This window comes from Neurospora tetraspora (genome assembly GCF_033439725.1).
Source record: "Neurospora tetraspora strain CBS 560.94 chromosome Unknown B0H65scaffold_5, whole genome shotgun sequence".
Classification (NCBI taxonomy): domain Eukaryota; kingdom Fungi; phylum Ascomycota; class Sordariomycetes; order Sordariales; family Sordariaceae; genus Neurospora; species Neurospora tetraspora.
Genome location: NW_026944387.1, coordinates 4174987 through 4198227, shown reverse-complemented (window position 1 = coordinate 4198227; position 23241 = coordinate 4174987). Strand labels below are relative to the sequence as shown.

Sequence of the window (23241 nt, the reverse complement as noted above, 5' to 3'; positions counted from 1 at the left end):
GGAGCACTTCAAGCCAACGTTCGAAATAAAGCAAAGCAAAACAAGGGGGGATATTTTTGCTTGCTTGCTTACAAACACTACACCCTGGAGTTGCTTTGTTATCAACGCCCTCCCTTTCCGTTGAGTCCTTTGCTTGGCTCTTGCGTTGTTGAGAACACCGTTTCAGGTACGATCAAGGTACGAAGGGGAAGATGGACTACTATACACCACATCGCGGGTGACGGACCAATCGGTGTGGCCCGGCGTTAATGAGTTCACCGCCTCCAAGTTAAGCTAGCCGGTGGACTGTTGGTTACTAGCGGGACGGGATTCCCCATATTCGACTACTGTTATACTCCGGACTCCGTATGTCAGTCATGGCGGACCAGAAACAAGAACCTATAGCCCGGTCTTGGGGACTCATAATTTCCGGCTCCCGCAGGTCACGATTTCATGCGCCTTGGTATTTCTCCCGTAACCACAACTGCCAATGACAGACATTGGACCCCCATCGAAGCATTGAGAGCAGCCCATTGTTAGATGCCTTGTTTCTTATCTGAAGCCACGTGCAAAACGACATTCCTTTCTCGTCCCCACATCCGCCTGGGTGTCCATCAGCTCCCAGGGACACTGCAACTTCGCTACCCCATCTTCCTATTTGCGTATAGCCTTTCTTGGGGGGCCCGTATGAAAGCCAAGGTTCGGCCGAACGTCGCCATCATGGCCTCCGGAAAGACTCGACTTCAACTCCTATATAAGGCGACATCCTCCTCCCTCTAACCCGGACCAAGAGATCAGCAGTGCTCTCCAGACAACACAGTTTGCACCTCATCACCTTCGCAACAATGAAGTTCCTCGCCGGTCTCTCCCTCATTGCCTCCGTGGCTTCGGCCATGAGCGTTGACTTGACTCAGCGCGGCGGTCCCCTCGACGTCAAGATCGAGGTCGTCGGCAACACCAACGTCAAGGCTAGCATCACCAACACCGGCAAGGATCCTCTGAAGGTCCTCAAGACTGGTTCCATCCTCGACACTGCTGCTGTTGAGAAGACCCAGATCTTTTCTTCCTGTGAGTAATTTTCGCTTCTGACCGCCTCTCACCACTTACTCGTACACGTAGCCCACGTCTTGGCACCAGCCCCCTGTCTTGCCCCACAAAAGCTAACACTCTCCCAGCCGGCCCCGTCGCTTTCGACGGTCTCCGTTTCCGCGTCGCCACTTCCGACCTCCCCGAGGATGCCTTCCAGCTGATCGCCCCCGGCGAGACCGTCTCCACCTCCTGGGATCCCGCGGAGGTTCACGATCTCTCCCAGGGCGGCTCCTACGACGTCAAGGTCTCCGGCGCCCTGCAGTACGCCGACCCCGACTCTACCGAGCTCAAGGGCACCATCCCGTTCTCGTCCAACATCGTGACGGCCTCGGTCGACGGCGCCGCCGCCAGCCAGGCCCGCCGCTCCTTCCACGAGAAGCGCTCCGCCGTCCAGTCCGACTGCACCGGCACCAAGGGCACCGCCACCCGCACCGCCATGACCAACTGCCGCGCGCTCGCCCTCGCCGCCAGCCAGGTTGCCGCGTCTGGTTCTGCCTCCAAGATGACCGAGTACTTCAAGTCGTCCAGCTCTTCCACGCGCTCCACCGTCGCCGGCGTGTTTGCCAGGGTCGCTAGCGAGTGCGGCTCCACCACTTCCGGCTACGCCAAGTACTACTGCTCCGATGTCTACGGCGCTTGCTCGTCCGGTGTCCTTGCCTACACCCTGCCCAGCTCCAGCTTCATGGTTAACTGTCCGCTGTACTTCTCGGCCCTGTCGGCGCTGAGCAGGACCTGCCATGCCCAGGATCAGGCGACGACTACCCTCCATGAGACCACCCACTTGAGCCAGATTAAGGGCACTACGGACCAGAATGGCTGCTATGGGTATAGCTGTGTGAAGAGTCTGAGTGCGAGCCAGAACTTGAATCATGCTGATACTTATGCTTTGTTTGCTAACTGTAAGTCACACTGTTCACTCCCCTGCCTTCTTTCACTGTTACTTTTCTTGGGACATGGGCTAACAGGTAAATAATAGCTATCTACGTTGGCTGCTAAGCGCACGTCACATGCACTCACCTGCCTATGGGGTTGGTGAGAGTTTGGAGGTGACTTAACGGACGGGAGTCTGGAGACTGTTGGACTTGCAGTTGCCGGGTAGCTGTCACGGAAACTTGACAGTGGTGTTGGACTGTTGTGTCAGGGTGTTGGTCTCTTCTCACTGTGCACCGTCTCTTTGGACAGCAGCAAGTTCTATCTTTCTTGGATAGCGCTCTGCGGGTTCACCTGTGTATATGGGAACCTACTACCAGGTAACTGGTAGAAAATGAAGTAAAAAGTTGACGGTAAACAGTGTTCTTTGTTGTGACTTGTGGATGGCTGGCTGCAGAGTACTTTGGGAGTGCACAAAGGGCAGGGCAGTGAAACCAGGATCCAACAACACAAACCCCAGCACAAGGGCATCAATGCCCCTGATTTTCAGCGATAAGACCCGTTTGATCCCCAGGGCGCTTGCTGGAAGTCTCCAACCACGCTCTTACTCCCAGTAGATCAGTACCAGTAACCAAAATGAACTATCAGCACCGCCAACACCAATGCCAGTTCCAACAGAACGGACATGGAAACCAGGGTTTCCCCCCTTCCCCTTTTTCCCATACCAACCGCCGACTCACAAACCGCCCCATCCTCCCATCTCCCTACCAAGCCTTCCTCTCTCATTATCCTCCTCCCCGATCAAAGGCCGAGTTCCACCATACCGTCCAGGAGATAATGGCCCACCTGGCTCTTGTTTACTTCACCACCATGACCTGCACAGGTTCCGTCTCAACAGCAGGATCCATCCGGAATCCAAGGTACCCAGCGTTTAGCAAGCCACCACGCTACCACAACTGGAAGATCTCCAAGCGGATGCCGAAGAGGGAAGTGGTTAGTCGGTGGGGAGCAATTCACTTGGGAGAGAGGAAGGCGCCGTGGGATTTTTGGTGGGAGGTTGTGAAGAATGAGCACGTGCATGAAGAGAGAGAGAACGGCAGAACCGTGAACGGAAACAGAAGTGGGAGTGGGTTGAAGCATCATGGGGTATGGCTTGAGGACATCGGGGGTAAAAGGAACGTGGAGGCAGTCACGACGGGAATTGGAGCAGGAGGGAAGAAGAGGGAGGTGGACTTGCAGCTGCCGAAGGGGGTAATGGTAAAGCCGAAAGAGGTGTTGGAGGATAAGGGGTGGCCGCGGTGAGAGGAAACTTCGATGGAGTGGCGAAGGAAGCCCCGGGGCCGATGCCGTACATGAACGAGCTCCTATTGACATGAACATTGATTGTCGCAAAGTGAGACATGAAATCAATATACCTAGAGGTACCTCACGGTGGATATGGGTGCAAAGAATAGCTTGCAGGCTTTTAGTTATTTATGCACAAGTTGCTGACGCTCATTTGTGTCTCTCGAGTTCTGGTCTATCTCTTACTCCCTTGTAATCCCTCCTTCCTTAAGGTATTGGGGTGTCATGTTCCTGCTGCAAAATCCCTTCAGGCCCATTAGACCTCTCCATGCCTTCCCCCTAAGCTGCTAAGCACCGCTGCCACCTCTTCAACGCTTACTGCGGCTCGAAGAACTATTACTGCCCCATTCTGTTTCGGTGTATGTCTCAATTACCTCGGTAGTCGTCTCAATGGTCTCATAGACATGGGTGGAGCCGGAGCCCGAACCCGAGCCGGAGGTAGACGAAGAGGAGCCACCGGAGGAGGAAGAGCCACCGCCTGAGGAGGAACCGCCGGAGGAACCTGAGGATGAGGATGCACCGCCGCCGTTGCCACGGCCAATTTCGATGGTGGAGCCGGAGTCGTTGGAGCCGGAGCTGGACATTTTGTTTGTTTTTGAGGGTTGGTGTGGGATTGGAACTGGTAGTTGGTGGATGTTGATTCTGATGCTGATGAAGAGCGAGTGTTCGCCTTCAAGGGTTGAGAAGCCCGAGAAGTTATACCCGGTCCTCAGCTCCACGAAGATACACGGCTGTGTCAACATTGTCGACTTGCAATGTGTTTGCACGACGCATTGTTCTCAATATATCAGCAGTAAATCATTCTCTCATCCTTTTTGAAAGAGTTTGATAGCTCCATGAGACCTAAGATGGTCGAGAAGAGTCTGTTTAGCGGTTTTCTGGAAGTCCGAAACAGTTTGCTAGGTAGCCAATACCAACTTCACTAGTGAAACCGTGCTGCAAACTCGACACAGGTGCTGCAAGCCTCTTCGTCTCCGTGTCTACGTGTAGTACACATTTATAGCGTGTACAGCAAACGCAAGCTGACTCTTTCCCATTCATATTCGAGGTCAAGTTTGACTGCTCTCACATCGCCTTCTATCTAGAGGTACCTCTGCTACCCAAGTCCCAGCTTTACAGATTGCTACCTACTTCTACATGTAATCCCCACAGGCCTCTTCGGCCTCCAGTCACAAGTCTTATCCTACTTGTACGTAGTTCCTATATCTAAGTACATATTCCTTCTTCTAAGTCCCAGCCCCCCCTCACCACTATTTACATTCACACTGCCAGATTTACCCAGTTACGGTTGTGTAGGGTTAGCCGGCGTATATACCACAGTGGTGGTAGTAGTGACAGTAATAGTTCCAGGAGCAGGTCCTGCCCCTCCAGTTCCTCCAGTGCTGGAACTGGAAGTAGAACCACCAGAAGAGCCGGAGGAAGTACCGGAAGTACAAGTGGTGGTGACGGAAGATGTTTTGGGTTCTTTGTCCCAGGTGTGGGATGTGTTGTTTGAACTCATGTTGGGAAGGTTGGGTAGAGAAAGGCCGGTACAGTGATTGGGGTGGTGATGGTGAATGCAGTGTGAATGTTGAAAGAGGTTTGGGAGCTGGAAGATGGCAAGGGCTGGATTGTATTTATACCGGTTCTCTTGAGTCTGCATTTCACGAGGGCGAAGAGCAAAGTTCGGTTTAGTCTACTGGTTTGGGTACCGAGTCTCGACCACGCTAGTACAAGTATACAACCGAGTCACCAAGAGTCATGGGGTGTTGACAGAAATCTCGAGGGGTTCTAGACGATATGGCGGTAAAGAATCATAACTCTTATACCTATTTACACTGGTGTCAGAGCGGATGAAATCATGAAAATAACATGCTGATGCTGACCAACAACTTGAACAGCGAACTTCTTGATTCACCCAAGCATAAAGCATGGTCCATGACAACCTTTCAGTAAGAAAGATGTTCCATAAAACATGATTCATCTCCTTATTCCCCTATACAATCAAGTCCCGGAAGAAATTCGAAAGAGATATAACTGGCACCGAGTCCCCCTCCCTGACGAACATTAAATCTCCAGGCTTCCAGTTTACAGGTACACCACCCTTCTTCAACAATCCACCCCTAACCATTTGCACATATAAGCGCAAAAGCATCCACCAAATCGACATCATGTCCTCCTCAAACACCTCTACCTCCAACACGACCTCCTCTACCACTCAAAGCGGCTCTTCCACTAGCAACACCTCATCCTCAACCACGACCAGCTCCAGTAACAACACGTCCAGTTCTACCGGATCAACAAACACCACCTCCACCTCTACTTCCTCCGACCCCTTGGCGGCGTTTGACCGTATCAGGGTTGAGGGAGCGATGCAGTACTGGGGGAGCAAGAACGGGTGAGCAAAGGAAGTAGAAAGGCCAGGGGGGCGGGGAGGACAAGGGAAAAGGGTAAGGGTTAAGGGAAAACGAAGGAGGAACGAGAAGGAAAGAGGTAGTGGAGATACAATAGCAGATGCATCAATGGGATATTAGCCTAGGGGCAAGCAGTGAGGTACACTAGTGTGACTCCGAACTGGAAAGTAGGAAGCTAGCTAGGTAGGTAGGTAGGGGTGTAACTGGAAATCAGAAAGTTATGAATGTTGAGATTTGCAGCGCGTCATGTTTTTTGAGCTCGTTCTTCTCTTTCTTGTAGCAGCGGGTTTCGCATGTTTGTTAGGTATCTTGTACTCAAACGCTCTTTCCCATCAGACTTCGGTCTTCAGTCCTCGTTGCTCCTGCCGTTTGTTGTCACTACAGCTTCATCTCTCACCAGGGGCATGCATTACCGCGCATTTGTCTTGAAACTTCATTCCTAAAAGTTCAAATAAGTTCCTCAGCCACATCATGATCAACTCCATCTACACATTCCACGTCCCGTTCACCAAAATCAACGCTCAAAGCCCAATACCCATCCCTTCCGCTTCCAGCGATGCTCCTAGGTACTACCCAGAAACTCTTCTTCTTCTTCTTCTTCCTCCTCTCCCAACCATATTCCTAACCAGTTCTAGCTGACTTCCATGTTGCCTAGAGGTACCTGTACCTGCGTAGAGGTACTCTCATTTACTGGAACTGGAGCCAGAAGAGCCAGAGGAGCCAGAGGAGCCAGAGGAACCAGAGGAACCAGAGGAGCCCGAGGAGCCCGAAGAGCCGGAAGAGCCGGAAGAGCCGGAAGAGCCAGAGGAGCCAAAGGTACCATAAATACCAGCGCCGCCGGTGTTGGGAGCTGGGGGTGCGATGTCAGAGGAGCCTGAGCTGGACATTTTGGTTGGTTTTGGTGTTTTAGACTTGGTGTCGGTGTTGGAAACCTAGTAAGGTAGGTATGGAAGATGAAGCTGTGGTTGTTGTGGTGAATGTTAATGGGGATTGGAATGGGCAAGTACTGCACATTTATACCACTTCTACGGTAGAGGTATCATGTTTCCATAGCACCAGGCGCCTGGACACGATGTGCCTGATACCATTGGCATGGAACAGTTTGTTGTTCTCGAACCGCCCAGGTTCGATGTTCTACCTGATGACCGGCACCAATGCATGCTCGTGAGTAAAGATCGGGCCGTGTTTGTTCAAGAACTCGGGGAAGCCTAGAGTAGGATTATGTAAAAGGTTGACGGAATGGATGAAAGACAGCACTAGGTCATAGTAGGGAGATTGGTCAGAGTTTGAAATAGAGAAGCTTGATTGCTTCGTCGACCGAACGCATCCATGGATGGTTCATGGCATGTGGAATGCTCCATCGTACTTGCCCTTATACCGTGTCCTACTTACATTCTGGACTCTTCCAGCCCTTTGGCTGTGTTACCTCCTTCTCAAGTACATCTCGAACTCCTCGTGTATCTCTTAAAACCTCCACTTCCGTTCCTAAGGTACTGTCCCACACGTTGTTTGACTTGAAACTTCCCTACAAGTTCAATTCTTTCAGCTACCTCTCTACACTACCTCTACATTATGATTCCTTCTAGTCCTTCGTCGTCAGTACCTCTACCGAAATGAACGCTTAAACTCAGTAGAGGTACCTTTTATTATTCTTTCGCCTCCACTAGTAGGTAGGTACCTACTCAGAAACTCTTCTTGTTCATCCAATCGAAATTCCCAGACAATTTTCGACCCGTCCACCTCGCCTATTATACCTACGTCCTGTTTACGGCAAGAACCCGCCGCACAACAATAGCGATGTATAGATACTACGCTCGGCGTGACAAGTGATAGTATTGGTTACAACTTCGTAATCGGCGTAGATACGGTGGTGACGGTGGTAGTGACAACAACACCCGTGCTCGTGGAAGGGGCAGATCCCGTCCCTTTTGCTCCCCCGGAGCTCGAGGAGCCAGATGAGCCAGATGAGCCAGTGTTAGGAGCCGAGGGTGCGCTGCCGGAATTGCCTGAGCTGGAGATTTTGACTGGTTCTGTTGTTTGGGTCTGGAGTTTGGGTTTGGGTCAAGTTATTTTGGAAAGTGGCAACGGGAGAGCGAACTGTGATTGTGGTGAACGTTGATGCAATGGAGACTTTTGTGCGGGCAAGGACTGTGTACTTATACCCGCTCTATTGTCGAGCGTCATGGTTCTACGGGATCCAGTGTCTGAATATCTGGCGTCTAGTGCGATCTATCATGCAGTGTCTTACTCTCACTGTTCTGGTCCGGTTTGCCTGTTCTTCCTGCTGACCACGTACTTTGTAGGAGCAAAGGCCATATGGTTTTTGATAGAGGCTTCGGGAAAGTCTAGACGCAGACTTGCTCACAGGGTCAACACTTTTGCAGTTCCAGCACCTCTCTGTACACAGGTGGCAGAACAGATGAAAGACAGCACAAGGTCATCACGTTGAGAAACGAATGGAAGAGTACGTAAAGATTACTTGATCCATCGACTCATGATGCATGAAGACCTGATGCATGTAGACGAGTAACTTAGGTCCCTGGAACTTATTTTCCTGAACAACTGTCTACTCGTTGCCTAATATCTGCAGTGTCTTCCAAATCCAAGCAGCCCTTCTCAACTACAGCCACCCGGTTAGTTATTGTTCAACCGTCAACCATCAAACACCCAAAATGTCCTCCTCCACAGCATCCACCAACCCATCCTCTTCAACTTCTTCTTCAACCAATAACCCCACCACCTCTACAATTCAAACCGGCTCCTCCAGCAGTTCCTCGTCCTACTCCTCCACAACGGCAACAAAAGATTTCGCGACCAGCGGTAGTGCCACGTCCACTACTTCAACGACCACGAGTTCTTCGTCTGATCCGTCACCAGCTTTTGGCCGTTTGAAGCTCGGTGATTGAGGACTGATTGTTGGGGTTCTCTACAGTGGGGACGGGACATAACGGGGGTTTAGGAATGGAATAGTAGTGGAGCGTAGGAACACGAAAAGGAAGGGAAGGGAAGGAATGGTGGAGTGACCAAAGGAAAGAAGGAAAGAAGGAAAGAGGGGGGATATCGATGTAGCAAGAAGTGGATACATCATGATGGAAAGTCTACAAGCCACAACACTCGATCAAGTCTCAACATCACGCTAGTTGGAAGCTCGAAAAAACTGTTCAAAGCCAGGTCATGCTTCCATTGCCGGGTCCTAGTATCTGATTCTGGCTCAACCATTCCTCCTTCAAGTCCCTCCCGTACCTCATGTTTCCTGCCCAAGCCTACTAGCTCTCACAAACATGTCCTCTTCCAATTCCATTCCCTAAATCACCCCGAATCGTGATTACCTCTCGCCAAGAAGCTCCTCCATTATTCGATTATGTTACTTCTCCATTCCTTGTCAAGCGGATCTCTCGGCGAGTCGGTGACTACAGTCCTCATCAGAGGTCGGGTGTGATCGTGGCCTTTGCACCTCCTACTGCTTGGTGGTATCCTTGCTGTCCTCCTTGGCCTCCCCCTTCTTCTCAGCGGCGGCAGCCTGAGCAGGCTCAGTGGTGGTAGTGGTCTCGATGACGGTAGTAGTGGTAGTGGTCTGGACAGGGGCGGAGACGGTCTCCTTGGGCTGCTCAGTGCCAGCGGCGGCGGCGGAGGTGGTGTTGGAGATAGGGGTGGACATCTTGCTTGTTTGGTGATTTTTTGGTTTGAAGTGGGAGTTTTGGTTGAGAGATTTGGTTTTGGGGGTTGATTGGTATGGTAGATGTGTGGATGTGGATGTGAATGTGATGCTTGTGTTGATGGTGAAAAGATTCGATTTCCAAGCTGGGGGTGCTGGGGTAGTTATACCTGTCACGGTGCCAGCAACACCTCTCACGTCTCTCAAGACCGGGAGTCTGCACGTCTTGCGTTTGCAGTTCGTGTGGATATTCTTGGTGGTTCCCAGTGTTTGGTGAAACGACATGTTGGCCATTCATTTCCTCATGGATGAGGTGACACCCATATCTCGAACAAATGGTTCGACGATGAGTCGTATTTGTTGTCATCCCAAAGAATTCGAAACTGGGCCACCAACCACATCTCTGTGCTTCATCACGCGAGACTTCGCCGGTTGGACCCGAAAACGTAAACTTGAAGCGATGCAGTAACACAGCCAAGGGTGTTGCCAATTCGGGACGGGAAGGAAGTGGATGGATGACAGCCAAACTCACCAGAGCCACTTATTGGTGGATGGTGGCTGGTTGTTTTCTGTTGATCGCATTAATCCCGTCTTAAAATTCGTTGTTGGATTGTTGGAACTTGGAAGCCTACCAGAACGTTTGCTCTCCGAAACTTCGTCGTTGGTTCCCGGTCTCCTCACTTCATTTTGTTTGGTAATCGATGCAATTCTTGGGAGAAGATTTAGATGCAAATGCGTCCGAAGACGTTTGCTCTTGCCTCGCCGATGAGAGCAGCTACCTGTCCACCTTCCTCGGTAGTACCGTAGCAAGAACAAACGCAAATCGCAAAGAACGACCGTCATCACAAACTCCACCACATCTTTGCCTCACTTCATGAATTACGATGCAACAAACAGACACACACAGTCACTCAAAGACTTCCAAGCTTAAGCTTGCAAAGTAATGAAGATCTACATCAAGGCAAATCTCATTTCAAACGCTGCATGTTGATTTCCTATTCCCTTCCCTCACTACAGTATCTCAGTCCCTCAAGCTTGACTACACTTGCCACCTTTCAGGGCTTACACTCCTACTTCCCCTCCCCCTTGGCTTTGCCTTTATCCTCCTCCCCCTTCTCCAACTCCAGCTCAGCACTGGTAGTATGTCCAACAGTGACCGTACTGACATCCTTGGCCTTACCACCACCCAATCCAACACCAGAACTCCCACCATCAGACGTGGGTAGGAAACCATGCTTGTCACAAAAGCTGCTGTTGCTGCTACTAGTGTTCGTGGTAGACCCTTGCGGGTTCGAAGTAGGGATATCCTCCGCCTTAACCTTCTCTGCTCCCGAGGGGTGATAAGTGGGGATCCAGTCTTCTACGCCCATTTTGCTTGATTATGTGTTCTTCTTTTTGGGAAGTGGGAAGTCGGAAGTGGATGTGACTCTGGACGCCGCTGCTGCTGATGAACCTGACTTTCCGTGTCAATGGTAGGTAGAGATCCTACGAGGTCTTATACCCTTGCTGATCAGCCGCGAACATGCTTGTCTAACGTATTGTCTTCGGCGTCGAAGGGTTGACACTCGACATCCTCTCAGCAACTCGGTCTTGAAAAAAGTTTGTTCAATCGTTCGTTGTTTTTGACGTGTAACAGACATAACAAGACTTCGTTGGTGATTCGAAAGCTTCTGATGGGTCGACCTAACTGTAGTCTCAAAGGCCGACAAAGATTGCTTAATTGGATCTTTGGGTTTTCCAGCACGGTTGGCCGAAGCAAACGCCAAACAGTCACAACTTTATTGCCCCTCGCAAGCCCATCATACAAGGACGTTGAAAGCGGGTCGATGCTATGACGAGATGTCTTTGTCCGGAAATAAGCTGATAAGAGATTCCGCACATGAAAAGCACGTGTGCTTACGACCACAAACCAAGCACATTGCAATCAGGAACCGATCATTGTCTTGACAGTATTTATCATTACTTCTTTGTCCATGTAAATGCTCATTGCGTCATACACATGAACGGCAGCTATACACAACTGGATGGCTACATAACTCCATCAATAGCATTAAGGTATCATCTCTTGTCTTATCATGGGTATCCAAGCAGAGACCGTTTTTCGGTACTCTGCATCCTCCTCCCTGTCTTCTTCACCGTGGTATCATTGCAAATGCGAAAAAATAAAACACTATTCCCCTCTTAGTTCTTCTCATTGAGAGTGACAGGCTGAGGGGCAGGAACCTGAGTGATGGTATCCTGGCCCTTGGCACCGTGCTTGTTGGCCTCCTCATCACTGCTGTTGTCCGACTCACGCACCATGTCACCGAAGTCGGTGTTGATGATGAACTCCTCGTTGTTGAGGTGCCTGAACATGAACCAGAAGACAATGGTAAAGACACCACCGGCAATGGTAGGGCCGGCGAAAGCCCAGACAAGGTAGGGATCCTGGATAGCGCTGGAGGTGGCGAGACCAATGGCGGCGCTGATGGCGGTCATGAACAAGTTGACGGAGCTGACGAGACCCTTCATGTTCTTGGGGGAGCGGGAGTAGGCAATGGTGTAGGCAGTGACGTTGACGAAGATCTCGGAGGCGGCAGTGACGACAATGGGAATGGCGTAGTACCAGTACGAGATGGAAGAGAGACCATCCTCACCCTCAGCAGCATTCTCCTGGCAGGTAGTGGCGTACTTGCCGCAAGGAGAGGTCTCGTAGACGTAGTGCTGGAGGAGAGGGAAACCCATGGAGCCAATGGTGCAGAGAGCGAAGCCGAAGGTCATACGGGAGATGGGGCCCCAGTGGATGCCCTTTCTGCGCAGGAGAGGATAGATGACGTGGTTCATGAGAGGGACCACTACACAATTTGTTAGCTTTATTTGGTATTAACGTGATCATGCATAAGACGTACTAATGACAATGGTGACGGAGTTGAGGTTGTCGAGCAAATCGTTGGGAACACCGTTGGTCCTCATACCGGCGGAGAGGGCGTTGGCAGCAGCACCGAGAGCACCGTCGTTGATGTAGTAGATGGGAAGGAAGAGGAAGATACCGCAAGCCTGGAAGGTACGGCGGACATCCTCGACGAACTGATCATCATAGCCGTAAACCTTGGTGCTACCAGCAGCAGCGCGAACGCTGGGCTTGCCAACATCCCAGAAACCCTTGCGGCCGATGGAGCGAAGACCACCATGAGTGAAGCAGTCGCCAAGAACGCGGAAGACGTTACCCAAATCAGAACCACCAGGAGGCTGCTTGACGAGTCTGGGGTTGAGGTACCACAGCAGGGGAGGGAGCAGCAGGTAGAGAATGGTAGGAATCAGGTAGGCGGCCCAGTAACCGACAAGCTTGGCCAGGTAGGTGGTGGGGATACCGAAGCAGGCACCGATGTTGATGAGGAGGTAGAACCACAACATGACACTGTTGAGAGACTCCTCGGGGTCGACAATGACGCGCTCGCCATCCTGCTCGATAACGTGGGCAACCTTGTGTGGGGACTGGTCCATGACGGTGGGCGAAATGTTGGGCTTGAACTGGGCGGCACCAATGGAGAGCATGTAGAGTGAGAGAGCGAAGGGACCGATGGCGTTACCAGAGGTGAGGACAGGAGGAAGAGCCGAGATGATCATGATGATGTGGGCAACACCGCAAATGGCGACACCCTGGCAAATCATGCGGAAACGACCATACTTGGTATCGGCGAGCCAGCCGAAGAAGATGGGGAGGGCGTAGGACAGGAACTTGAAGGCCTCGGTCATGGCAGTGGCAGTGACGGAGCCCTTGCCGAGGGCACCGGCGGTATCGTTCTTGTCGAGGACGGCAGCACCGGTGCGGGAACCCTTGGGCAGGGGAGCACGGATGAAGTTCTTGTAGACCTGGAAGCAGCCGTAGTACGAGGCACGCTCGGCGAACTCGACGGCGCAGAGGTAGTAGCATTCGGCAGGCATCTTGCCGGCCACACGGCGCAGGGTTTTCTTCTCTTCCTCGGTGGGCAGGACAAGGCCATGGTATTCCTCGTGGATATCGCCGCCGTTGAGGCTATCGCGGCCCGTGTTGGCGTAGGGGGGAGGCCCCTTGATGTCTTGCGACGGGCGCACCTCGCCGACGGGGCCGACGGCGGTCGGGATGGTGGTGTTTGTCTCCGCTGAGATTTGTGTTAGTGTGTGGTAGATCTAAGCAAGGGACGGTAGATGATAGACGTACCCATGATGATGGTGGATGAGGATCCTCGTGGAACTTGAGACTGGATCCTAATGCGGTGCGACGAGTGAACGAGTCTCTCGAGACGGGAAGAATCAAGAGGAACTGGAGAGAACCCGAGGGAAGGAGGGAGGGTAGCCTTCTTATTATTACTTTGTTCTCATAGAAGGAAGGTGAGGTCGCACTTGCTCTTGCCTTGTCTGAAGTAGATTCCCGTCTGGGACTCTGGGCAACATGGGGTGGACATGGGTCCCTCTAGGTTGATGGGCGACATGCACCTGCCCGTTCGTAGTGTGAGTGGTCTCGTACTGTAGGGTGCCAATTCGCCGTTCGCGGTCTGGTTCTTCGGATTCTGCCAATCGATTGGCGATGGGATCTGTATGGTTGCAATTCCTCTTCTGATTCTGTACAGACTCGGCAGGTGGGAGACTGCCTCGGGGAGGTACGTACTGCCGCTAGCGGCGGACGAATGCAAGACGAGACTGGTCCCGGCATGGCACCTGCTCTGGGCAGGTCCCGAGGGAGATGTGCTTGGCATCTCACTTGCCGTCGCTTGGCCCTCGTCTTGGCGCATCCGCTCAAGCTTCTCTTGGGCTTCTTTGCACTGTCTTGTCTGTCTTGTTATCGTCCTCAGATGTCTTGGTCACTATTCCCAGAATAGCTGCTTGTGTTCGTTTTCGATACTCCAAGACACTCGCTGTTTTCAGAGACAAATGCTGCAGTGACATGCAATCAACAATGGCTTCCATTCCAGTTGCCAAACCAGCACCCGACTGACACCTTATCAAGTTCAATTAATCAAGTTCAATGTGGTTCTCGCCGTAACCTTGTCTTGTGGTGTGGTTGCATCTGTTTGTGGCCCATTAGACCCATCCAATCGGGGCCACCTGATTAACCTTCTTTTTGCCTTTTTTCACAGTGCCCAGAGATAGCGGCCACATCCTCGAATTGGACACCCAGGGGCTTTAAACAGGGATCAAGGGCGCCATAGACATCATGGGGAGCCTCGGCATGGGGGCCACATCGTGGGGTTACACTTACCCGTTGAGGAAGGTAACTTGGTCCCAGATCTGTAATGTTGCCTCGTCGCTTTTGACCTCCTATTCAGCTCGCATTCTTTGTTGTTGGTTCTTTCTGGCGAACATTCGTTGTTGGTGGTTTGAATCGCCTCCTTTCCCTGCCGGATATCGGCCCGTCTGATATCATTTCCATTGTTCGAGAAGGCCTCCCAGAGAAGGAGTGTGGTACACCATCACGAACTCGGTGCCGCGGTTGTGTTCTTGTCCTTGATATTGGAGGTGTGGTGTCGCCATGTTGGTCCGAAACAGCGCCGTGTCGGTGTCGAGGTTCAAATTGGCAAGTGCCAAGGTGTGGTTTATCACGCAATACTGGATCCCTCTTGGCATCATCGGCGCACTTTGGAGCACGCCCTCGGGGACTGGACAAGTCGGTCCAAATGAACCGAACATACGAGGTATTCCGTTGCCACCCGAGGTTGGCGCCATGTACGAAATGTTATCTTTCATGGCCAGGACGACATGATGCTCGATTATTTGTCAATTGGCGACTCAAACCGCCACCACCTCTGTCATGTTGCAAGTTATCCAAAGTCGTTCGATGGTTCTGATATCAACCCGTCGCCATGGCCGAGAGGCGATGTCAGGTTAGGAAATAAGGGCAAATCCGGGGAAGAATGATTTACAAACAGGTGACGGAAGATGGACGATAGGAAGAGGTCTCGAACGAACGACAAAGACGGATGATTTCCTGGTTCCACTTCGCCCGTCCCGGACTCGCGATTGCGTTGGCTGTTGTCAGCGATAAGGTTTTCCAGGGGTGCCCTGTGTCCATTGCACACGTGCAACGTGGAACTGCTGAAAACGGGGTCGTGGTGAGGACTGCTACAGTGGAACGTCCACGGAACACTGAGCACGGACTTCACCACCCCGCCATGCACCCTCCACCATCTTCTCGACATCCATCTCGAAACCACCATCATCAACTTCATCGCCCGGCCAGGACAAGATGATGCACGTGGAAGCAGCCTTATGAGGCCTCTATATGAAGCAAATCCCAGCACCATGGTAAGGGACGCGGCCGGGGAGGCAGATTCTCGACGCCATCCCGTGCCAATCCTGACCATTAACGTGCGTACATGGCGCTACACCCGTCGAGGTTCTTATGCGCGTGCTCAAGACGCGGTCCGGCTCTCGGTTCATGCATCGCATCTGGATGTCACCGTTTCTCTTTCATCGCTGAGGCTCGCAGTGGCTCCGACCTGTCCTCCATGGCAAGTCTCTTCCAGTCCGAGATGTGGTGAGAGTCCGAGTTCGTGATCCGGTGAGGGTTGTGTAAAAGTCCTCTGACCAAGAGTCTGAGGCGCTTCTAGCCCAGACGAGTACCCCGCGTGTTCGCGAGCATTGAAAAACCACAGCTTTGAAACCGGCAGGTGCCCAAAGGCCAAAACAGCACATACGGAAGGCGTACTCGGACTTGGACGCTGCCCGTGTTCAATGGGATCTGGTCAGCTAGGTCGAACCTTCCTTCTTCAACGCTGACAGCGTTTTCCAAGACAAAAGAAAACTTGTTGCCAGATGAAGCCATAACAATTGACTCCTCTGGTGTCCTTCCTCATCTCCACCTTTCTCCCAGATGTACAGTTCTTCAAATCACAAAGCATCACCCAAATGATCACTCATACCTGACAAACCACCAACCTTATCACCAATAGCCTCAACGTCTTCTCCCAACATCGTACTAGCTCACCCCGGAAAACCCTACTTAGACCAGCTTAGCTCCAGTGCTAAAGCACCCCACATCATCCACAGTCTAGGCGCTGCACCCACTGCGCTGGGTCTGGGCGTTCTAGCCAAGGACCGGCCAAGGATTGAGGCTATTCAGTGCTGATTGGTCGCTTTCTGATGCCGCATCACCAACACAAAAAGAGGAGTGGAACCAACGACCATTTCCATGACACCTCGGTTTAACACCGGATTAGGAAGGTGTGTGTACATGGTGAGAGATGAGATGAGCGGATTTTGGGACAGGAGGACAGTGTACTTGTCGCACCGTCAAATCCACAAAGACAAACCCCAAGAAATCGTATCCAGGAAACCCTGGGTTGTGGCATCTTGAGAATCAATAGCCGCGTATTATGGAGACAAGACAAGAGAAAAAAGGCTGGGAAATCCAAAGATTCAACTCGAACGAGGGCCATCAAGTCCACTGGCGACCTCAACCTCCCGATTTACGATCTCTCCTTGCCCCTTTCCACTTGCATCGCTCCCTCGAACTGAAAGCTCGGAAGACCGTGGGAAGCTGGAACCAACATCCCACGTCCCAACCGTTCGGAACAACAGGGCTGCCCTGCTCAGATAGCGGAAGCAACTCTCAGGAATTCCGTGAGATTGACAGGTTGCATTCGGCCTGACAACCAGATCCTAACCACGCTGCCATCGGTTCCATCAAGTCGCCGTGCTGTCCGCCTGTATCTTTCCCCTACAGTACCATCTCAACATCACATCACATCACATCACAACGTTGGACACCGGGTTAGTACTGGGATTTCAGTCGGCTTACTGAGGCAGCAGTTTAACAATCAGCAACCTTCCTTCTTCTGTTGCAGGCTTCCGCATACTGTGTACTTCCAAGCAGCTTCCTGGAGTGCCTACGGAACTAGCGAGCCAGCGAGTAAGCCCTAAAGAGTTTCTGGGTTTCTGGAGTTGAGTCGTTGAGCCCTTGTTGTGACGATACTCGAAGTCTAACATCCAACCCCCCAAGAGGAATTATTAACAGGTGCGATCCTACTGGAAAGTAGAGAGAGGTATGAGGCTCTTGACAAGCACAGGGGAAAAAGTCACAACACGCTTCCGCTTCAAATTCGCAGTTGTGTCAAAAGAGACACAGTTCATGGAAGACACTACAAGTGCAGAAAACATGAAGCCCGATCAAACCTACCTCACCCCCAACACTGCTTTGGTCTACCTACCGTATATAGCTTCGACGTCGCTCGAGTGCATCTCAACCTTCTCGCTCGCAACCTATCATACCCGTTGGATGAATTGGCTCACGGCTCGCAGGCTTTCCGGTACAAGTCTGTGTCACATCTCCTCCAGTACCTCTATGTACCCACCTTTGGGCCTTTGGTGGGACGGGAGAGAACTGAGTAAGTACGTTGACCAAAAAACTTGATCTGGTGGGAAGGGGACAAGTAGTATCGTGTCACTTCACCACACACCGTCCGGACACTTGTTACTCGGAACCTAGAATAGGCACAGATACTACCGTCTACCGGCGGGTGTAACGGGAGTTGAGGCTCTTTCCAATTGTTTTAGTTAGGCTTTTGTAGCAGCTTCTTGGAACTGAACTTTAGCCGTGGGACTGGGAGAAATAAATTGAACTGAAGAGATAAACTTTCAGTTTCAGCAGTTCTTCGAAGAGAAAGTGGAAGTCTGAGAGAGCAAGGATTACATGACATGACATGACAACGAAAGATGATTATACATCTATCTCCCAGGAATCACAGTTCCGTTTCTCAGTGCCAGGTGTCCAGCCTTTGAGGGTTGAGAAGTAGAATGGATAGAGAGGAAAAAAAAAAAAAAAAGGGGGGGGGGGGCGAAGAGGGACAAGCCAACCTTGCCTTGAAGTCGTGAGTGAACTCGTGGTTGACAGATGACCGGCGATGCCCTCTAGCCACGCCACGTCGAATCACACCCCTTCAACACTTGAACACTGCCTCCCAACGGTCAAGGTACCAACCAATGCATTACACGCAAGCTACTACTTACTACCTACTCTACTCAATCTCTTACAGTCCAGTCCCTTATACACACCTCATCCACCTCCAGCAGCTGCTGTCACGCAACACATCACATCACATCACTTCCCTCAGTCATACTCACTCTCACTTAGGTCTTAAGCCCTCGGAGGATCCCCCAGCGGCACATACCGCACCCCAAACAGCCTCCGCATACTAACCTCCCCATCCTCCCCCTTCTGCACCAACCACACATGCTGCTGCAATCCCATCTCGTCATCATCAACCGGCACAAACATCCTGCCGGGACTCCTCAACTGATCCACCAGCTCCTTATGGATCTCCCTCGCGCTAGCCCCGACATGAATAGCATCCCATTTCCCCTCATCTTTATCCTCGCCCTTTCGTTCTCCCTGCCCTTCTACTTCGCCCATTGGATTGCGCTGGTTGACGGACGATCTTCTTCCTGCTGCGCTAGCGGCGTGGCTGTCTGTCGATGTCGAAGCAGAATCGGAAGTACTTTCGCGCCAACCTTTACGGCCGTCACCTACACGGAACCGCACCCGTCCTGACTCTAAAAATTCGCGGCCTTCGGCGCTTTTGGCCATGTTTCGAGCGCCCAGGTCTCGTAAGGCAGGGATGTGCTCGAGCCCGACGACGGTGCCGCCTTCGGAGCCGACGAGCTCGGCGAAGACGTGGGTGAGGTAGCCGGAGCCGGAACCGATGTCGAGGACGCGGGGGGCGGGGCGGGAAGGGGAGGGCAGGATGGAGGGGAGGAGGTGCTCGATTGCTGAGGCGTGCATGTGGGGCGCGCTGATGGTGGCGGAGTGGCCGATGGGTTGGGGGGAGTCGGAGTAGGGGGATGTGGGGGAGTAATGGGCGCGGTCGACCTGGTGCAGTGGTGGTGTATGTCAGTCAGTGTGTGTGTCTCCCTGAAGTAGGTAGGTTTGGAGTTTTGACAAAAGATGGGCGATGAGGACTGTTTGAATGATGTGCTCTAAGCAGACGTCGGTGATTTTGAACAGTCGTAGGTAGGTGGAGGGCACAAGGATGAGTTGTCGTGGATATTTGGGAAGAAACCAACCACGAAGACAGAGCGGCCAGGACTGGGACCAAACCAGAATATATCATGGAAAAAGAAACGAGCGTGAACGCGAGAGAAAACCGACGATGCATGCCACAGAGAGGGATCCCTAACCCAAGGACTGGGGATTACAAGAGAATTGGGGGGAGAAAACAGGAAATCAAGTCTCCCCCCAGTCTCCCCCCGTGGTTGTCCTACACACCACAACCACGCAGAAGAAGACAAAAAAGTAGACCTCCCCGCATGAGCAAAAACACACACACCCAATCTGCTCCTAGACCCGGACGGGAGGAACGTCAAACCGACGGACGACGAGGAACCCAGATGGTAGGCTTCTAGGACCGGACCGGACGAAACATGGAAGCTTGACAAAGGACGAACGGACGACTGCACAAACCTTCAAAAAAGCCTCCTTAACCCTCTCCTCCTTAATCAACTTATTCCTCCACAAATTCTCAATCAGCTCCGAGTTGCTCACGCCAGACGAGTGCCAGGCCATGTTGAGGTTGAGGTTTTCTCTCAAAAAAGCTGTCGGCCACCTGAACCAAGTCGTTGTCGTCGAGGTGGTAAAGTTTCGTCTGCTCTCGTTCGTTATTGTTATGCCACCGCCGGTGGTTCTGGAGGCCGTGATGGGACAAGTGCTTGATGAGAGGGTGTTTGTGTTGGTGAAAAGGTCAGGAGGAGGGCAGGTCTTGGTGGTGGTGGTGGGAAGCTGATGGTGATGGTGATAATGTGCTGCTGCGGTGGCAGCTGAGAGGGTGGTGATGATGGTTGTTGTCGGTTTCGTTGTGGCGGTTGTTGACCGTAGGCTTAAGGAGGATATGAGGCGAGGTGTCATTCGCGTCGGCCGTGATTTGTAGGTTGGTGGTGTGTGTTGGTGATGCGGGGGATAGAAAGTGGTTTTGAGGATAAGTACTAAGAGATGATGATTCCGTCACGGTTTTAGGAACGAAGGCATGAATGAGGAGTTAAAAGGAGGGAAACGTGGGATTTTTGTTACGGTGGTAATGCTAACCAAAAAGGAAGTATCAACAAAGATGAACACGAGGGAGACGAGTGATGTGATCGCATGCACAAACAAAAAGAGGTGCAAGAGCTTCGGACATCCCCTGCCCAAGTATGATGAAGCATTGACGTTAACCGTTCAGGCATCTGATGTAAGATCCACACATGTCGGTGTCAACGCGCCCTCCTGCATGGACCATCAGCACATGACAGTCTTGCAGCCTTGTCCTGACAAAAGCGAGGGAAAGAGAGGGGCAAGTGTGCGGGGGTCGGAGGTCGGTTGAATCGCTGATTACCCCGTAACATCCATGGTATCGTTTATCCGGTTGACAATCACTCAGAGAACTGAGAGAGATAATCTAGACGGCAAATGCCCAACCCCAAGCGTTTTGTGAACCGCCGAAATCGTTGCTTTGCTCTGAGGATTTCAACAAACAGACCATCATCTAGCTTGAGAAACGGTTACCTAGGAACAGGGTCAATGCAATAATAGAAACAAAGAAAAAAAACATGATCCACACCATTAAAATGCTTGACATGAGAGAACGACATAGGGAAGAGTAGGATAACCGTTTTCGTATGTACGCATGTCGCGTTCGTTCCTGTAATAACAAACCCCTTCGCTCCGTCTGTAGTAACATCCACCCAATCCCATCACGGTCCATCCATGCCAACACCTCCCTAACGGCGGACGGCTATACCACCCGCTCCGGCACCTCCCCCGTAGCAATAATCGGAATTCCCAGCCCTCTATCCGGGCTCTGCAGCACCAACATCTCATGCCTCCGCACCTTCAAGTAATCACTAACGCTCTTGATGAGGATAAACCACCCGACCAACATGAGGATATACGCCACCCAATCGCTCGAATCCACCGATCCCCAATTGTCGCCTCCTCTGTTGTCGTCCACCGCACCCGGGTCAAAGTCGTGCGAGTTCGGATCTGGTGGAGCCGTGTACCCATCCCCTTCGGCGCCAGAATCTTGCGTGCCCTTCATCATGAAGCCGAATTGGATCAACGTGATTCCCAAGCCGGCGCGGGAACCGTTTTTGGCGGCGTGAGTGGAGTGGAGCAGGTAGGTGAGCAGGAAGCCGACGAGCTGGAAGGACATGGAGATCATGCCGTTCCAGATGAAGGAGACGATGGAGCCGACGGGCATGCCTTCGATGTAAACGTCGTCGGGACCGCCGAGGCCGGGGGCGAGGATGGTGGTTTCCCAGTATGGAGGGGCGGCGTCTGCGGCTGCTTGTTCGTAGGACTGTTATGCGTTAGTATTGTGTCTCAGCGCTTGGAGTGTGAAGGGAATACGTACAGGAGGCAACTCCTCCTTCTCAGGGCCATTATTTCGTTCCGGTTTGGCTGTCAGATTCGAAAAGACACCCTCATTCTGGATACCACCACCATAAACCCTTCCTGACGTTCGCGTCGTTGATCCTCCCCCTGTCGTCGTGTATGATGGAGTCGGTAACTGTGTCGTCTGCCTTTCAGGCCCGGGCCTTGAACTTCCTCCTGATGTCGTTTCAGTCGATCCCGCTGCCCCGGAGGCCTCCGTCGGCGAAGAGTCCCGTCGCATTAAGCGCTGTCTGTCGTCGGCATCATCGTCGCTGTCGTCGTCATCTTCGTCGGCACCAAAGGCATCGGCGAGGTCGGGATTCACGGGGCGTTGACTGTTGTGGATGGAGGATGCGCGGGAGTGGAAGGATGGTGGTGGCGAGTTGGGGATCGGTGGTCTCGACGTAGGGTTGGTGGGTGTTGGCGTGTCGTCGTGGTGGTCGTCATCGTTGTCGGCGTGGGCGTTGACCTGATGGGTATTGTTAGATTGGCTGGAGTTGAAATCCGGTGGTGATGATGGGCGACAACGTACCCTTTCGTAACGGGCCGACATCGTGACGGATGTCTGCGGATGAATCGACTGGTGTCTGTCTGTGTCGCGCGCACGCTGTGTGTTGATGTTGACGACTATTGATGTCGGATGCGGTGTTTCAGGATTCGGGAACCCCTCTCGTGGATAATGCGCGAAGATAAGAAATGCGTCTTTGTTGTTGATGGATGATGATCAATCAGGATGGAGATGGAGAAATGTTCACAGTGAATGCTGTCAAGGTTCTCCTGCTGACGTCGCCACTGTGTATGCAGGGCACCGCACTAATTCCGGTGGGCTTGCAGGGAGTCTGTCGCGCGTCGTTCAGGAGTGGAAAAGGAGGAAGCGATGCGACTATGGAGTCAAGGAAGGAGAAAGTGGAACAAGGAGACAACGGAATAGGAGATGGAAATTGGTTATGATATTGAAGTCGTTGTCGTCAAAGAAGAAGAGGATGGCCGTCGAGTCGACCAAGGAACAAAGGGAAAGGTTGTTGAACTAGGATTAGGAAAAGGAGTCGTAATGAAACTGTAAAACAAGCGAAGCAACAGAGGATACTTGGTGTCAAGGGCTCGAATGCGATGGTCGACGAGATGTTGGACCTCGTTGTCCTCAATTGTTGTAGAGTTACAAAGAGAGGAGAAGGCGCTGTTGCCGTTGTCACTCTCAAAGTGTCACTCCAGTGAGTGAAACAAGATGGCAGCTGACCAAGCGGAATCATGCCAAGTTCCTGAAATGATTGTGCTGGAGCGACGACTGCGCCATCGGCGCCAGTGAAATGTGGAATTGCATGGACGAGCGGAGACGGTTCGTGAACCATTGTTCGTTCATTGTGGCTAATGAGCAGCCAAACGTGGCTGAGCAGAGATCAATCTGTGGCTCAAGCTCTCAACGTCAGATCGACGCTTGTCGGTCCATCGCTTCTGATTGCCAAGCCCAGAATTTCAGAGGGGCCGCCTCGCCGTTGACACTCAGCATTGCGACTTGCGATTGAAGCTTTGGTTGTCTACCTACAAATCCCATCTGT

The 23241-nt window shown here is 52.1% G+C and overlaps 8 protein-coding genes across 8 annotated transcripts; 3 read left to right on the top strand and 5 right to left on the bottom strand.

The window, feature by feature from the left end:
* The first annotated feature begins 766 nt into the window (after positions 1 to 766).
* On the top strand, positions 767 to 2295 carry B0H65DRAFT_244427 (Deuterolysin metalloprotease family-domain-containing protein). The gene is made up of 3 exons (XM_062822365.1): positions 767 to 1047; positions 1155 to 1967; positions 2045 to 2295. The coding sequence occupies exons 1-3, from the start codon at positions 825 to 827 to the stop codon at positions 2062 to 2064; spliced, it is 1056 nt and encodes a 351-aa protein (XP_062681051.1). The 5' UTR covers positions 767 to 824; the 3' UTR covers positions 2065 to 2295.
* Positions 2296 to 2574: 279 nt separating this feature from the next.
* Positions 2575 to 3240, top strand: B0H65DRAFT_550426 (uncharacterized protein; the record flags this gene model as incomplete). The annotated part of the gene is made up of 1 exon (XM_062829738.1): positions 2575 to 3240. The coding sequence occupies one exon, from the start codon at positions 2575 to 2577 to the stop codon at positions 3238 to 3240; it is 666 nt and encodes a 221-aa protein (XP_062681050.1).
* A 249-nt stretch (positions 3241 to 3489) lies between these two features.
* B0H65DRAFT_550425 (uncharacterized protein) lies at positions 3490 to 3866 on the bottom strand (the record flags this gene model as incomplete). The annotated part of the gene is made up of 2 exons (XM_062829737.1): positions 3490 to 3527; positions 3602 to 3866. The coding sequence occupies 2 exons, from the start codon at positions 3864 to 3866 to the stop codon at positions 3490 to 3492; spliced, it is 303 nt and encodes a 100-aa protein (XP_062681049.1).
* Positions 3867 to 5432: 1566 nt separating this feature from the next.
* Positions 5433 to 6500, top strand: B0H65DRAFT_550424 (uncharacterized protein; the record flags this gene model as incomplete). Its single annotated transcript, XM_062829736.1, has 2 exons — positions 5433 to 5659; positions 6353 to 6500. 2 exons carry the CDS (start codon positions 5433 to 5435, stop codon positions 6498 to 6500), a joined length of 375 nt encoding a protein of 124 aa, XP_062681048.1.
* Positions 6501 to 9132: 2632 nt separating this feature from the next.
* Positions 9133 to 10955, bottom strand: B0H65DRAFT_577247 (uncharacterized protein; the record flags this gene model as incomplete). Its single annotated transcript, XM_062830685.1, has 2 exons — positions 10405 to 10955; positions 9133 to 9337 (listed from the first exon to the last, which is right to left on the bottom strand). Exons 1-2 carry the CDS (start codon positions 10698 to 10700, stop codon positions 9133 to 9135), a joined length of 501 nt encoding a protein of 166 aa, XP_062681047.1. The 5' UTR covers positions 10701 to 10955.
* A 556-nt stretch (positions 10956 to 11511) lies between these two features.
* Positions 11512 to 14820, bottom strand: B0H65DRAFT_550422 (POT family-domain-containing protein; the record flags this gene model as incomplete). Its single annotated transcript, XM_062829735.1, has 4 exons — positions 11512 to 12164; positions 12219 to 13451; positions 13511 to 13557; positions 14768 to 14820. The coding sequence occupies 4 exons, from the start codon at positions 14818 to 14820 to the stop codon at positions 11512 to 11514; spliced, it is 1986 nt and encodes a 661-aa protein (XP_062681046.1).
* A 3601-nt stretch (positions 14821 to 18421) lies between these two features.
* On the bottom strand, positions 18422 to 19846 carry B0H65DRAFT_428442 (protein-L-isoaspartate O-methyltransferase; the record flags this gene model as incomplete). Its single annotated transcript, XM_062824761.1, has 3 exons — positions 18422 to 18782; positions 18837 to 19153; positions 19745 to 19846. The coding sequence occupies 3 exons, from the start codon at positions 19844 to 19846 to the stop codon at positions 18422 to 18424; spliced, it is 780 nt and encodes a 259-aa protein (XP_062681045.1).
* Positions 19847 to 20773: 927 nt separating this feature from the next.
* Positions 20774 to 22445, bottom strand: B0H65DRAFT_244304 (uncharacterized protein). The gene is made up of 3 exons (XM_062822364.1): positions 22218 to 22445; positions 21666 to 22154; positions 20774 to 21611 (listed from the first exon to the last, which is right to left on the bottom strand). Exons 1-3 carry the CDS (start codon positions 22236 to 22238, stop codon positions 21048 to 21050), a joined length of 1074 nt encoding a protein of 357 aa, XP_062681044.1. The 5' UTR covers positions 22239 to 22445; the 3' UTR covers positions 20774 to 21047.
* Between the last annotated feature and the right edge of the window lie 796 nt (positions 22446 to 23241).